Raw genomic sequence first — 16,658 nt, forward strand, 5'->3', positions numbered from 1 at the left:
AATCCGAAGGCTGTATGATGTATGGGATTTGTTTCCTGGAAAGCCCCTTCCAAGTACATATTTGGTGTTACAGTATTGTGCATGTTTTACCCTCTTACTTATTTTTGCCAACAATGTTCCTATTTCAGAGTGATCAGTGGTGCTTAATGTAGGACTATGGGACCAAAAGTTGAAAGAAAACTGAGGAAGACATTTCAGGAAATGTTTAGGGAGAGTAACAGGCAATCCAAGGAGTTAGATAGCAAGGGTCATGGGGAAAAAAGAAAACTCTACAAGATTACTATATTCATTCATTTGCTGTCAGTGACTTCCGTCTGACACGTTGGCATGTCTTCTCACAACATGGATGTTTTACCTGCCCAGGCTCATTGTGAGCAGACTGGGGTACAGTAGTCCTTGTTTCTGGGATTTTCTGCCCGGGTTCAGCAGGTTTGCACTGGGATTTGGACAAGGACACTACAAGAGACTCAAAGCCTATTTTAAACATTTACTGAGCTCTTACAATGACTTGGCCACAGTGGTTGGCACTAAAATGCAGAAAAGAGTAAGACAGAGGGTCTGCCTTCATGGAGCCCATGTTCTAATGGGAAAGATAGAGAAGTAATGAAAACTGTGTCATACAACATAGTCGGTGTTATAACAGAGCTATGGAAAACAAACCGTGGTCATTCTGCCAGGACCAGAGCGCTGGGGAAAAATTGAGCTGAGCTTTAAAGGATAGGTAAGAGTTCCCCAAGCAGACAAGATGAGGAGGGCTTTCAGGACAGAGGGAAGGGCATATAAAAAGCAGAATGGAATGGAAGAATGTGAAAGTAATTGTAAATAGTTCACTATTGCTGGAACTCAAGATACAAATAAGAGGATGATGAGAGTAGGCAACGGTCAAGTCATGAAGGACTTTGAATGCCCTAATAATAAGGAATGTGCCCCTTATCCTACAGAGGATATGGAGCTGTTGAAAGATTCTAGCCACACACTAAAACAATCTCAATGGCAAGAGTTGGGGGGGGTGGTCTGGAGCTAGGTATGCGTGGAGACCGGGAGACCAAGACGTGAAGAAACACTGAACTAAAGCAGTAGTGATAGGAATGGAGGTAACAAAACTGGTTCAACATATTTCAGGAGATAGACTCCAAGTGGGTTTCATAATGAATTAGGCATAGCAAATGAGGACAAGAAGAGCCATGGTCATGCCCACATTTCCAACTTGGGTGAATACACGCGTGGTGATACCACTGCTAAGATGAGTAGGCAGCACAGGAGGAAGAGCAGGGTTTGGTAGGGGGAGCAGAAAAATAATGAGTTCCCTTTTACACCTGTTGAATTTGAGGGGCCTGTGAGGCATCCAAGTGGAGCGATCGAGCAGGAAATTGCAGGGCAGGTGCCAACTCTGGACAGGAGAAAGTTTCAGCATATAGAGATATGAGTTAAAACTGTGAGAATGGATGAGATTGCCCAAAGAGAATGATTGCACAGTATTTTCCAGCATTGTCATAAGTCAGTATCTCTATTTCCTGCGCTGATAATAGTGAGATATGGTCCAAAAGAGTGGAAAATTCAAGTTCCTTTCTTATATCTTTGAAGTACATTCTAGCAGTATGATTTTTTTTTTCTTTTCACAGAAGTAGATTACCTTCCTGATGGTGTTTTGCTAAGGTTAATATTAAAATTGACTGATATTTCCTTTTCAGGAACCAGTCAGTTGCATAGTGAGGGTAATTTGAAGTCAGACAAGTGTGTGCTGGGCATCAGGAGAAAGTAGGCCAGAGATGAAAAATTAGCCACTGATGATTCACAGAGCCCAAAGTGAATAGGAGCTCATTAGAAGTTATTCATCAAACGCTTTATTGAGGCATTTAGAATCAGGCACTAAAGGGCCTGGATGTATTAACCCATATCACACGTAGACAAACTGAGGCCAGGTGTTATGCTACTGTTCATTGTGGCTATGCGGTTAAACAAAACTATGGGCGGTGTGCTTCACTCTTGGGTTCTTTGATGCCAGGCCAAAGCTCAATGCTACTTTGAGCAATGAGAGAGAGATTAAAGTGTTGCTGAGAATATTGTGTGGTAATTGTTTTTTTAATTCTCTTTTTTTTTTCTTGAATCTAGGAATCATACATAAAGGGAATGGAGAAAATATGTTCATTTCCCAGCAGCCCCCAGTCATATCAACCATAATGGGTAATGGACACCAACGAAGCGTAGCCTGTACCAACTGCAATGGCCCAGCTCACAACAACAAACTCTTTGCTCCTGTTGCCTTAGCTTCTGGCCCTGATGGTAGTGTGTATGTTGGCGACTTTAATTTTGTAAGACGAATATTTCCCTCGGGAAACTCCGTTAGTATTTTGGAATTAAGGTAAGTCTTCCCTAATCTCTGTTTGCTTAGCAGATAAGGAAAAAGCAAGAATGCAATAACACGAAGAGAAAGACATTGCCAGAAAGAGCAGAAAGTGCAGTTGCCCATACTGTAGCCCTGAGCTGAGATGCAGGAATAGGGACAAAGGACATAGGTCAAAATGCCCACTCCTTTGGAGACCCAGGAAGTGTTGAAACCCCTGTATGTGTGGCCTTCCTTGTGGGCATTGCCATCACTGACATGGATCTCTGTACGTCCAAGTACTCAGGTAAGTCATTCAACCTCTGCTGTTCATGACGAAGATGATCAAAAATATCTATTTCATTCTAGCAGGTAGAGGTAATGCCAGATCCAAAAGGCTACATTTTCTAAGTTCCCCAGGTTCAATCTTTTGAAGTGGTCACTTCATAAAAAAGAAAATGGAAGTCTGTGTTTGTGTGCCCTGATAAGGAAAGAAGAACTTGTTTTTGGGGGGGGGTTTTTGTTTTGTTTTTTACACTTAAAAGCTCTATTCCATTGGGGAAAAAAAGATTAAAGCATTCATCGTTAGACTTTCTCACTCTGTTCTAGGAATTTTCTTGAGAGTACAAAGTATTTTGACACCTTTTGAAAGGAATTCATACCTTCTGGTATTCCGTGTTCTGAAGTTACACGAAGATTACAACTAAATAGACTATGGCTTAATCAGCTTTATTTCTCCTTTTCTGAGGCTACAGGATACAAATATATGCCCTCTGGAGTCCTAGGAAAGGGAAGCATCCCCTACCATTCCAGTGAGGATAGACAGACCTGTCTCCTCTCTCCTGGGTAAATAAGTGGATAGAGTCTTCCCTCCAGTTGGTTATGACAGCTTCATCCCTGACACATACCTTGGGAACTTTAGGCTGAAAGTTTCTCTCTGTTCCAGAGATTTTGATGCCATCCTATAAACTAGTCCATAAAACAGTTGTTGCCTCAGGTATCACCTCATTGTCCTGAAAGATAGTGACCAAAAAAAAAAAAAAAATATAGTGACTGGGAGAACAGAGACATTGATGGAGCAACTTCTATGTACAAAGCACCGTGAAGGCCAATCAAAACATATGAGAAGTCTTGGGTCATTTCTATTTAATATTATGTTCTCACAAGCATGGAAATTTGAATACATGAGGACATTCCTTGAAATTTTTCAGATTCTCATGCTTGCTCTGGAATCTAACTCCTTTTTCTCAGACTGAGTTAGTCCTCCACACCTAGTTGGGGACATCTTCCAGTCCCAAGCCCCCATCCATTTTTCACATTAATTCATTCCAATTTTAATACATTTCTTATTTATAATTACAAACACTGTCATAGAGAAGAAAGCTGTTAAGTCCCTTGACTGATAAAAAAAAATAGACTGTAACATTAAGATTTTATAAAGATAAAGTACATCTAGAGAGTCTAGAGAAGTACTAAGTCATAGCACCCTGCCCTAATCAAATGTTCATATACCTTAGGGTGTCACACCTCATGGGGACTTGTCATTTCCAGCAGTATATCTCTTTGGGCACCTACTTACTGGAAAGTCAATGAGGAAGGCCAAGATGGTTGTATGCCCAGATTTAGAAATGATTTATACAACATTCAACATTGTTTTCAAAATCCTAGGGATGCTCCATCTACACGATGCCAAACATTGATGGTGCACTGCACGATTCATTCACCATCTGAATGTTTCTAGCCATGCTGATATTAGCTATCAAGTAGACAGAGACCTCGCTAACCTTATAAAGCCTATATAGCTAGCCCTCTGTAGCTAACTCCCCAAAGGAAAACCCCATAAGTTTAGCTAGAAAAACAAATACTAAGACTAATAATATTACTATAAAGAAAACCCAGCTAAGTTTAGTCCTTTCCTTTGTGATTTAAATGCAAATTTACCTAAGGTGGAGCAATTTTCATTCACTGATGAGATTCTCCTTTGCTCAGGGATCCTTAACAGTTCACAAATTTGCATTTTGGTCCAAAGTACCTTATGACCTTCAACACAAAGTCATTCGAAGAATAAAATAGCATAACTTGGGCCCCAATTGCAAAGTGATTTTCTTGGTATAAAGAAAAATCCATTTCTGGCAGTGTGAAGTATTGTCCAATCCCTCTCTTCAGTCTTACTCCACAGTACTGTTCTCTCACATTGTCACAGCTCTTCAAACACATAGGCAAGCGCACGCCTTGAGCTCACACACCCAGATTCTCTCACTTAGCCTGAATCTCTCTAGCTAGCTCTTCTGAGCTCACATCCTTTAGAGCGGTTCTTCTTAACTTTTTTTTTTTTTTATTTCTCAGGAGGGATTGAATCTAAGGAGGGCTGTGGGCCCTCTCCCCAGAAAAAGAAAAAAACACGTTCACACAAAATTGTACGTGTGTTTTCAGGGGTCCCATATTTCCCCTCTCTCCCTGCATGTCCCCGCCTGCCAGGAACCTACCCCTTTCATAGACTCATGGTTACGATTCCCTGGATTCGTCTCAAACAGAAAAAAATAGTTCTCTCTTGCATTAGGTTCAAGGAGGAAAAAAATAGTTTTCCCTTGTCTACTCTAACACTCCTTTGCTTGGCCATCAGAGAAATAAACTGATTGAGTTTACATGATCATTTTGACCTAATTGATAGGTAACTCCCTATTTTCCTATAGTCAAAACCATCAAACTAGTTTATGTCAGCAAACATTATCTGTCATACTTACTCAGACACTAATAATAGTTCTTATTAGATTCACCTAAAAACAGTGTCTGGCTTGATCAGTAACCTATACTGTGTACATTGCATCTTTGGCATATGATTGGCAAATTTATATATTTGCTTTATAACTTCCAGATTTAAACTTCCTGGGGAGAAATAAGTTGATACAATAAGTCTTTGCTATGTTAAGAACCATAATGTTCAATGGATTCTATTGCATATAGATAGAAACTTCGTTTTGTACCAGTTTTTTTTTTGTTAAAATCAATTGATTTCATTGCTGCCACCACCCTCCCTCCCTCCCAGTGCGTATTAGTCATTTTACTTGGTTGAGTCATCCATTTCCTTGGAAACACAGACTAATATAGTCATTATGTTATTGGTTGCATTTAAAGCTGTGAATGGAAGAGCAATGTTGTCAATAGGTTATTACAGAAAGGGATAGAGAACATTCCAGATCTTGACCGTCTGTCAGGGTTATTCATTATATAACTTAACCATCTGTTCTCTACTTCTCTATCTATAAAATTGACTTTAAGTTAATATTTGAGCATCTTCTTACATGTCTCATATAGTTTAACTTGTTTTAAGATCCTCAGATGCATAGTTCTCAGCCCAAAGTTTGATGACATTTTGTTTGCTCTGGCATAAAGCTTGCTCCTACTGGATGCCCTTCTAGATTTCCTTCTCTTCAATTCTCTTGTTTCATAGTGGGCCACGTTGAAAAATTACAGGTTTCCCTTGACATTTCAAAGATTGGAAGACATAGATTTTTCCTTCCTCGGCTCTGCTGATCCAAACTGTCCCTAATTGAATTTCTTTCATCTGACCTCAGAAATAATTTCATTTTCATTGGTTGCCAATCATTTATTTCCTCTAGCTGGCCCCACCATTGGCTGAATGGGGAGGGTAAGGAAAAGTCAGTTCTGTCATTATCATTAGCAATTTGGCAAGAGCAACAATATCATTTCTTGTTCTTTAAAGTATAGCGTACCCTTCTGCCCGTTGACTGCAGGTTTCATCTACACATACACATCTTAGTGCTTCCTTCCAGTGGGAAACTGAGGTAAGATAATAAAGAAGGGAAGATTATAAGATCATTACATAAGTAATTAGACCTAAGGGAATCTCAAAAATACATTCTCTGAAGAATTTTATAAAGATACATTCATTTCTATGTGAGATAGTTTAAGTCTAGTTATCCCTGTGGATTTACTTCTCATGTTAAAATTTCATACACACACAAATTTCAGTAACACAAAAGTGACATCACAGATTTGTGAGCTTAGTGTTAGAGAAGTCCATGGAGGTAGCTGGTGCAACATGGCGCTCACTACATGCCTGACATTTGATCACATCTACTTTGTTTGATCCTTTTCAGTTAACAGAAAACTTAAATACCCCTCTAGACAGCCCATTGCATCTTTGGAGTGCTCTCTTAGAAAATTGTTGCCTACACTGAAATGAAATCTACCTTCATAAACAATCCACTCAGTAGCAGCAGATGTTAGGCTCTGGCACGTTTCCATGTGTGTGAAGACAGACATCATAGGTTCCTGAGCTTCCTCTTCTTCAATCTCAACATCCCCAAGTCCTTCAACTATTTCTCATCAACGATGACTTCATTTCTTTTTCCTTGAATTATGGCCTCAGGGCCATGGTTCAGTTTTCTGAAACTAACAGGAATAATTTTATAGGTAAAAATAGGAGGCACCATGTCAAGTGCTTTGCAAAAATTCAAATCTGAATATTCCCCTTGCTTCCCTCTCATCTTCTAATTTCACAAAACTATTAGAAAACTTATTAAGCATGATTGGAAATGACTTATTCTTTATAAAGACCTCATGCTGTGATTGTTCAAGATGCTGATATTATCCAGATCTTTATTTTGTCCTTCCCTTAAAATGAAAGAAAGATGAAAATAAGAGCCTGGCAAATGCTTCTTGGTACCTTGAGTAATTTGGACTTGACGAATGTCAATATGACATAAAAATGTCTCTTGAGATTCTACTGTTTCTTTTACAGTGACTGGTTAATATTTCCTCCATCGTTCTCAGGACTTGACTCCTGTCACTGACTAGGGATCGAGTAGAACTGGAATAGCACCCACTTAGGGGCAGTTAGCATGCAGAAGGGCAGGGGAAATTGTACAGCTCTCTGTTGAAGGAACAAACGGAGCCCGGACTTTGAGAGCTCGGAAAATACCTGAGAAATGACCAAGAACTATCCTTTTGTCAGCAGCACTGGAGCAACAAATGGAGAAACACTCCATATAGGTGAAATAGGTGGTGACCTTGCCAGGGTGAGCTCATATATTAGTGGTAGCACTCAACGGCTCCCTCCGCATGATCCAGAAACATCTTCACTGGCCTTCCACAGTGCCCAAATTCCCGCTCTAAGAACTGCGTTCCTTTGAGTTGAGACACTGCATCTCTAAGAGTCCCCGACACAGGAACCTCTGTTAGAATGATCCGTCAAGCTAAAATCATCATTGGTCCTTGGGCATGGATTCATTTGTCGGATTGTCTTCCAAGGAACCTGCCAGCTGAAAGCAGGGCCCTAAACCACAAGACAGGTAGAAGCGAGAAGGGCAAGGAACAGAGCCAGAGTGTGAGGGAGGATAGGCTTAGGTGACGGTTGCTGGAGTTAGAAGCTCTAAGAAGTCAGCGAATGGCAGGAGTGGGAACTCAGTCTTCGAAGGAAGAATGCCACAGAAAGATGAGTAGGGAGGGAAGCCCGCTTTGGGACATCAAATGTTTCTGGCTAAGCATAAGGAAAGACGCTGAGAACAGCATGTGAAACAAGTAAAGTGCTACAGCCACCACAGAGCAGGCCAGGCTACCTCACGAGGCCAGGTCACCAGGCAGCAACTCCATAGTCGGCGTAGTCTCTCCTTCTCCATCCCCCACCTCACAAAAGTAGAAAAGGAATGGGTCGAACATGATGCTAAGTGAAAGAAGCCAGACACAAAAGGGCACATAGTCTATGAGTCCATTTATATGAACCACCCAGAATAGGCAAATTCATAGAGACAGAAAGCAGATTCGTCACTGCCTGGGCCTGGGGCAGGTCGGGAATAGGGACTGACTGCTAATGGGTATGGGCTTTCTTCCTGAGATGATGAAAGTGTTCTGGAATTGGATGATGGCGATGGTGGCACAACTCTCTGAGTGTACTAGAAACTGCTGAATTGTACTTTTTGGAAGGGTGAATTTTATGGTATGTGAATTATATCTCAATTAATTTTTTTAATTAAAAAAAGAATAGATGGCCCTTTTAATCATCTTGATCCTGAGAAAATCCATGATCGACTTAAAGACCCTACCATGGGGAGCATTTCTTGCTCAAAAACGATTTGCAGTTCTGCTCCTTTCTCCTCCTGAATCGTGGCCAGCTTCAAGTCAGTCGGTTGCCAGGTGGCAGTGCCTACTGATGGGCCCGTGCACTTGTGAAGAGCTCACACTGGCGCCTCAGCGGGTAGTCAGTTGCTAGCTAGACAACAAACTGACTTTGGTGGTGGCTCAATCCTAAATCCTTAACTAAAAGTAATTCTGAGACAGAACAAGGTCACACACTGGAAATAAATTCCATCATTTTCACTTCCTCCTTCTGAGATGTTAATGAGAGAAGCTGCTCTGCATAATATGGGACATCTTTCCAAATTCACAGTGACATTATTGGCAGGATCAGAAGCAGCTGCAAGAAAGTCAAACCACTCTCCTCCCCACCCTTTACCGTCACCATTTCAAAACCCTTTGTAGCCACACAAATTGTTCTGTACCATGAGGATCTGTTGTGGATGAAGCCATGTTTTAATGAGGTCCTTCTAGTACTTCCACAACTAAACTTCCTTTGGGAAATGATTAGAGTCAGCCTGGAGCACACTCACCTGCTAATTTAGAGGCCACAAAAACAAGCAAGTGTCTAGTGATAAAGAAACTCAAAGAGGTCCAAATGCCCAAGGCCAGGTTTCTAATCAGAGCTCCCAGCCTTACCTTATGACCTTTTGTGTCAACCCACAGGATGCCTACCCTTTTGAGGAGGGCCAGGGAATGAGAAAAGTCAGTGGATCCTGACCTGTGACCCAACTACTAAAATCCCAGAAAGAATTTTCTTTAAAACGAGTTGAATCAGTAGGAGCAGATAGCTTCAGATGAAATCATTTTGTATCGTCTCTTTTTCCCTGACATTCTGAAGAATAAGAACATTTTCTAGTTTAGATAAAAAGATGTGTTACCTTCATGTTTTTTTAAATGACATAAAGGACCAGGTTTAAAAGGATTTTCAAATTAAAATGCCTGTATTTCACAGATGATTATAGCCTTTTACTTCTGGGCAGATTTGACCCAAAGTCAGGCCTGTACACAGACTACGTCCCCAATGTGAGAAGCCTCATCCCAGGTCCCAGAGTACCCTGTGCCAAGAGGCTTACCAAAGAAGGGCCCCCAAAGTGTTCTGCTTCTTCTGACCTGATGGATCTGTTTTGCCAATCCCAGTTGCCCCTTTAGAGCACAGATCATTGGAAGACACAAGGCCCTAGTAGTTGATGTACATGATGTTTTACTGAGGCTATTTTGATGCAGCAATTTTGATACCAGGGACATTCTGCCCTGGTCTAAGAGAAAACCTTCATACTTTTCATTAAGTTTTTTAATATTGCTAAGTAATGTGCTATTGTACACAAAAGATGTCTCTATCTTATCTCTGAGATCATATAAGTGGCTTTGGGCTAGATTTGGGATGTCCATTGCACACAAGGCTTGATTTTACATTTTGGTAAAGTGGCTTTCAAAGCAGAGTCTGGAATAGTCAGAACCTCTACAGTGGCTACTTCTTCAAAGCCTCGCCCAGTGGATCTTAAACCTTATTCTGTATCAGAATCACCAGCTGAGTTTGTTAAAAATCAAATTCCCGGGCCCCTCTTCCACCTCGAGCTTCTGATTCAGTATGAGTGGGGAGAACCCCAGGAAACTGCACATGGGGCAGGAACCCAGGTGGTTCTGATGAAGATGGTCCAGAGAGAAAAAACTGCCTTCAAGCTCTGCCCACCCACCAGGCAGGATATTCAATCACCCTGACGCCATCTTAGGAAAAGAAGCCAGGAGGGATCTGGTCCACTTTGGCTTGTACGTCTGATGAAATGTTCCCTATGGAGTCTCTAATAGCCACAGACAGAGTTAGAACTAGGTGGGTCTGGTTGGATTTGGCTTGTTGAATTATACTGATGACTCTCTATTTGTTTTTACTTGCCACTCGTGGATAACCTTGTGCACCCTAGAAACAGAGATACCAGACATAGGTAAGCAAACCACATGGGCAGCTACCTAATGCCCCTTCTTGCCTAACAGGCAACCTCCTAATAATGGGCTAACAGGGAGATTTTACTTTTTAAATAAGGTGAAAGGAATGATGTGAAAGCACATTTAGAAGTTAGGATTCAGGTAAGTGTCTGACAAAAGAAGAGAGCTCCACTAAGTGGGAATTTGCTGGAGGATCAGACTATATTGAAAAGAAAACAAAATAAGTGAGACCTGGCAGTTCAGTACTTCCTGGGAAAGCAAAGCCTTAAGTCTCATTATGTTTTCCTTAGGTGATATCACAAATGAGTCTGTAAGTTCAAATAGATTCAATGTTTTCAAGCTGCAGTAGAAAGAGAGGTGATACGACAATCTTCCCAGATCCAGAAATAGAGTTGATGAGTGTATTAAGAGACAGTGACCACGATGACCTTCTTGAATAAGATTTTTCCTCTTTCCCTTTGTGTGACCTCATGGTTTCTATTTCTTCCCACCAAAAAGAAATAATAGAAAAACTTTAAACCAACCATTTACCGACAATGGCACAGAGCCCTGAAATTAATCATAATGAGCATTTCTATTCAATTTGTTTATGCATTACACTTGTCAAAACTGTTCTAAATTACCTGAAATTGCAAAGGAGAAAATTGAATTTGTTCACTTCCGAATGCCAATTGTCATCAAAATGGCACTGATAGGGTTTTTAATTTGGATTTCGTTTGGGAGATGCCACTTCCTAAATGCCAGTGCACAAAATCAGCCTCGCTACTTTGGCATAACTGATTCCTTAAGCAAATTAAGTTGGTTGTCAAATTGCTTACTGGTTAAGTGTTGCACAGTATTAATGATAAGCATTAATTGCCCATTTAACAATCTATGTGATTTTAACTAGCATGAATGAAGTGATCTTTGCTAAGTTGAAGGGCATTGCTCGACTGTAAAGCTAACCAGAAGGTGACAATAAGTCTAACACTGAAGTTATAAAAGAAATCTTCTCATATCTCAAATTGCAATATGCATGTGGACACAAGGGATTAGAACAAATTGAAATGTAGTCCAGTGGTTTTCTTTCTTGGATATGGCATGTTTTTAAAAAGTAGAAAGAAACCAATCTCCAAAGAGCTGAAGTGCACTTGGGAAATGGCATGAAATGGCAAGAAATTACATATCAATATAGGAGACCTTCCTGACTGTTAGCTGTCAAGAAAATAACATTAATCAGATTTGAATTTTGTGTGTTGGACTATTCCATTTTCTAAAGGCCAGCGCAGGAACACCAATTCTTTTTTTTTTCTTTCTTTTTTTTTTTTTTTTTTTTTGCCACCTTCAGAACTAAAGTATTCGGAAGGTACTTTGTACACACAGTCATATGATCTAATCTAGTCTCGGTTAGGGCATAGGCTTGTTAGTGACCCTGGGCAAGCCCTCTATGTGTCTGGGTTTCCCCAGCTGAGATTTGAGGAGAATGATAATTTTAACTTCCCTCACAGGGACATTGGGGATATTCAATAATAAATGAATGTAATGCATTCCAAAGTGCTTTTCTGCGAATAACATTTCTCTTGGAAAAATAGCCTATGGACTTTTCCTAAACAACACATGATTAATCTGGCTCAGTTGAAACTTCCACCAACTGGCACCAAAATATTGAATGTTGTTTCAGGGAAGGGTTGTGACCCCCTTTTATTCTAGAAAGATCTAAGGGCACTGGAGAAATTTTATTCTGAAGGCAAAAATTCAACTAAATATGTAAAAACTTTTACTCAAACCCCTATTTAAGCAGTCTTTGCTACAGAGATGCCTTGTCTGATATGACTGCCAAATCAATTCTGGAGTCTGTTGGGGCCCTTTACAGTTTATTTACAGCAGCTGTCATGGTGGTTCCAGGGTTGAAGATGTCCCTGGAATCTACTGAATTCTCTTATTTGATGAAGTGACGGTAAGTAGAAAAAAATCAAGTATTCCAAATGGATCTGATTTTTTTCCAGTTAAAACTATAAACTGGGTCTCAAATCAGTATCTGCTAACCTTTACTATCATTAACATACACAGATATACTTAGAGGGCAAATATAATTACAAATACAATCAGAAACATACCAGTCTTTAGGGGCAACTTAATTATTCTGATGACCCTCTCCCTGCCATTTTGCTGGGCTAGGTAGCCAAGACCTGAACACTTCTGTGTATTTGTTAGTTTCATGTCCTATAGTTTAGTTCAGCAGTGACTGAACATTGACCCTGTCAGACACTCTGTTGGCACTGAAGATAGGGAGATGAGTATGGTTCCTGCCTGCAAAGAGCTTAGAGTGTACTTGGAGAGATGTAAAAAAAAAATAGTACTTACACCCAGCACTCACATCTTGGTTTCCAATACCATTCTCCAACATAAGGAACCAGGGGTCTTTAGCAAAATGATTCATTCCAGTACTAGGGCAGGGACTATAAAAGATGAGCCTGGAGCATCTTGTAGTGCCAAAAAGTAGAGAAGGGCTAAAACAAAACAAAAAACAAAACTCCACACTGGTGGATGGACGTCAAAAGTTCTCACAAGCCAACGGAAGAGTTCCCGGTGGCTAATGCCGAAAGGGTTTGAGCAACAAAATAAAGTAGCATTGGGTTTTAATACAAAAAATAAAACAAATATCCATGAGTCCCTACTGCTATAAATGAATGGCTGAATTCATAAATAAATGGAGGAGATGAGATAATGCTTTTATATAGAAGATTTCCAAATTGTCTATGTAGACACTCTACCCTCAAGGAGGTGGATTATAACTCCCTACTCCTCAAGTGTTGCCTTCACAGAGTAACTTTACACTGGAAAAACGTGACAAACTCTACCTCAGCCAGGTGATCAAGGTCAACATCAATAGTGATAAGTCATGTTGATTATTATGTACCCTTGATTTGATTTGATGATAATGGCACTTTACCCCTGTGGTCTTCCCTTCCAAAACCTATAACCCCTGTCTAACCGGGAGAAAAAAAAAAATAGACACATTCTAGTAGACGGCATCCTACAAAATACCTGACCAATACTCCTTAAAACTGTTAAGGTCATCAGAAACAAGGAAAGTCTAAGAAACTGTCATAGCCCAGAGGAGCCTAAGGAGACATGATGACTAAATATAATTTGGTATCCTAGAAGGACTCCTGGAATAGGAAAAGGACATTAGGCAAAAAACTAAGGAAATCTGAATAAAGTATGGACTTCAATTTATCTTTAAAAAAAATGCTAATACGATATGACAGCTACTGGTAGGTCACATGTACCTCCTCTCTGCTCATATCTTTCCTCCTCTACTTCTGTTGTCACACTTGACAGTCATAGCCAGAGATAAGCAAGGTTGCTTTCCTCCAAGGTCGCATGGTCTATTGAGGGATACAAATTTAAAAAAAAAAAAAATCAATACGATATGTAATCCCCAAAACAGAGGTAAATGCAGTGCAGATAACCCAGACTGGAGATTTAGGGAAGGCTTTCTTCAGGAGATGATGCCTGAGTAAAGCCTTTTAAAAGGCATGTGAGAATTTACTAAGTGAAGAGGCTTGTCTACCATACCAAGGAATGTTAAAAAGTTTTTAGGGTTTTTAAAGATGGGAATCCAACCTTAGGATCAAGCAAAATATCCCCCAAACCAATATTACTCCAGCAATTGTAAAAATGGAATTAAGAAGAATCAAAATGAATGAATGAGCTCAGCCATGTACACAGATAAAAATATCACAAGAGATCCCATGCGAATATGTAATTGAAGAGTTTCAGGAATACCAAAATCCAATCAAGGTAACTTTAACATCACCTTTAAAAGGTACAGTTGATTGTGATTATAACCCCCAAAAAAGGTCATATATAATCAGTTCTATTATGTCCCGAAAGAAGACAAAATGGATTAGAAAAGTGTGGTGGTCAGCTAAAAAAAGGAAGCTTGGAGAGGAAAAGTTTGACAATGCATCTCCAGCACAGCCCTCCATACGCAACACGTCTTTCAATTTACAACAGGAGCCTGGAGGCTGGTAGGGCCCCCAGTGTGGTAGGAAGTCTGGAAGAGAAGAAATAGGGTTCTGAAGGATGGGAAGGCAGGAAGAGAAGAACTTCTGTTGGGGATTTTTTGAGTTTGAGGTGACTGTGAGCCATCCAGGCAGGCATCTAGTAGGTAATTGGAGAAGCGGGTATGAAAGGTATTGATGAAAAAAATTATTTCCCAGGATCTTCTCTCTTCTGCTTCTTTCTCTGCCCCCCAGATGGTATTGAAATGTCAGCTTCATTTCAGGTTAGCAGTACACACTGAGTTTTTTTTATACCCAGACCCCTTACTAGAAAACCGAACTAGTACCATCTCCTCAGTACATGAGAAAGAAGATACATTTATTTTGTTTCATCTCTTAAGAGAACTTTCCATTTGTGACAAAAGGCAGACCCCAGGGGATGCATATTGAACAAACTTCTTTGAATAACTTTACTTTTCTCTTCCTTAGCACAAGTCCTGCTCACAAATACTATCTGGCTATGGACCCTGTGTCTGAATCACTTTATCTATCAGACACCAACACTCGAAAAGTCTACAGGTTGAAATCTCTTGTGGAAACAAAAGATCTGTCCAAGAATTTTGAAGTGGTGGCAGGAACAGGTGATCAGTGCCTTCCCTTTGACCAGAGTCACTGTGGAGATGGCGGGAGAGCATCAGAAGCTTCACTGAACAGCCCTCGAGGTAAAAAAAAAACATCCTTTGGTCATCTAAAGATTTCATTTGACTTCACAAAATCCTAAGACTGTTGCCATAATGTAGTCCATCTATCTCAATATTGCCTCTGACACACATTGTCTCTGAAGTCCATCCCGGAAGAGATAGGCATGGTCAGGGCTAATTTCTAGGTAATATGCCTTCGTATAGTCAAAAGTGTTATTAAAATTCGAAATGCTTTTCCTTTCCGCCTAGGATGACAAATTCCAGTTTTAGGTTTTTGGGGTTTTTTGTGTTTTGGGGGTTTTTTTGTTTTGTTTTGTTTTGTTTTTGCCTTCTGTGGGAATGTGGCCTTACTTTGTCTGTCCTAAATTTACTCCTCAGTCTTCAAGAGCCAATCCTCAATTCTGTTGCTTGGGATTTGTGAATAAATCTGTGTTCTCTCAATCAGCTTCATGATTTTGTAGACTTGGGATCATATTCCCATCTTAGGCCACTAAGCAGGACAGTCAACTTTAAATCTGTTATCATATATTTATTGTCCACCCTATCTCCTTAATTATTTAATCATTACTCTCTGTTCCTTCTCCATGATGGGGTGGGCGTGTGTGTGTGTGTGTGTGTGTGTGTGAAACACTTTTACTTTAGCAGGTTTTATAAAGTATTCATTTGGTGGGTTTTAAGAAGCCAATGTGGTCTTTTTAAACTATTACACAGATAAAACACATTGGTTACGGAAAAATTAGAAAAAAGAGAGTGAAAAAAATATTTTTAATTCAAGTCACCCATAATCCTACCACATATGGAAAACAGCTATTAATATTTTGGCATATATCCTTCTAGACTTTTTTCTATGCATATCATATATTTTATTTTCTAATAATGGAATCATAGTATAGAATGCTGTTCTATAATCTGCTTTTCACACTTAATATATTTTGAACATTTTTCCATGCCAAAAAATATAGTGAGGTCAATGTGTTTCATTTGTTAGATGGTCATTTTTTATTTCAAATATTAAGAGGTTACTCTTTAGCTATTTGACATTTGCCATATGGGGATTAAATTCCAACTATAATCAGAGTTTAAAGCCTTCCCTTTCTTCAAGGCCATATTCAAGTCCTATGTCTTTCGTAAAGCCCCTCTGGCTAACCCCAGTCCATTAAATCTGAATTTCTCTAACAGGGTCTACACCACCCAATTACTACTAGATTATATTTTGTCTTCTTTTACTTTCCAATTCTTTCATGAATAGGAGGTTTTTTATCACTGAGGCAAGCTACTTGAGCTGAGAAACTATATCTAATATTTCTTTCAAATCTTCCCCACCTCCCCAGCAATATCTTGTACAGTGTGGGATCCACTATACATACTTGTCGTGTAATTGATTGGTTAGGTAACTCTTATCTATATCAAGTATTCTTAAAAGGAATTTCAATCATGCTTAAAAAATATGGCCTTTTTTCCCTAAAGGAATATAAGCCCCCCAAGTATCATGGTAAAGTGTTTTAAGATGTTTCTTCTCTTGTGCCAGCTCTTATTCCTTACACATAGTAGGTTCACAATAAATATTTGATGAGTGAATGCATAACTCAAATGCAACATATAATC

At 39.7% G+C, this 16,658-nt stretch overlaps 1 protein-coding gene across 2 annotated transcripts in view; it reads left to right on the forward strand.

The window, feature by feature from the left end:
* TENM1 (teneurin transmembrane protein 1) overlaps nucleotides 1-16,658 on the forward strand; it is a 330,568-nt gene that overhangs the window by 216,065 nt on the left and 97,845 nt on the right. The window contains exons 17-19 of one of the 2 annotated variants that reach the window (XM_081808286.1): nucleotides 2,113-2,362; nucleotides 10,342-10,362; nucleotides 14,842-15,074. In XM_081808286.1, coding sequence (XP_081664412.1) covers nucleotides 2,113-2,362; nucleotides 10,342-10,362; nucleotides 14,842-15,074 — 504 coding nt within the window. The remainder of the gene's footprint in view (nucleotides 1-2,112; nucleotides 2,363-10,341; nucleotides 10,363-14,841; nucleotides 15,075-16,658) is intronic. The other variant, XM_081808288.1, reaches the window with a different exon arrangement.

The sequence above is a fragment of the Leptonychotes weddellii genome, chromosome X (assembly GCF_054177405.1).
Source record: "Leptonychotes weddellii isolate Sample4059 chromosome X, ASM5417740v2, whole genome shotgun sequence".
Classification (NCBI taxonomy): Eukaryota; Metazoa; Chordata; class Mammalia; order Carnivora; family Phocidae; genus Leptonychotes; species Leptonychotes weddellii.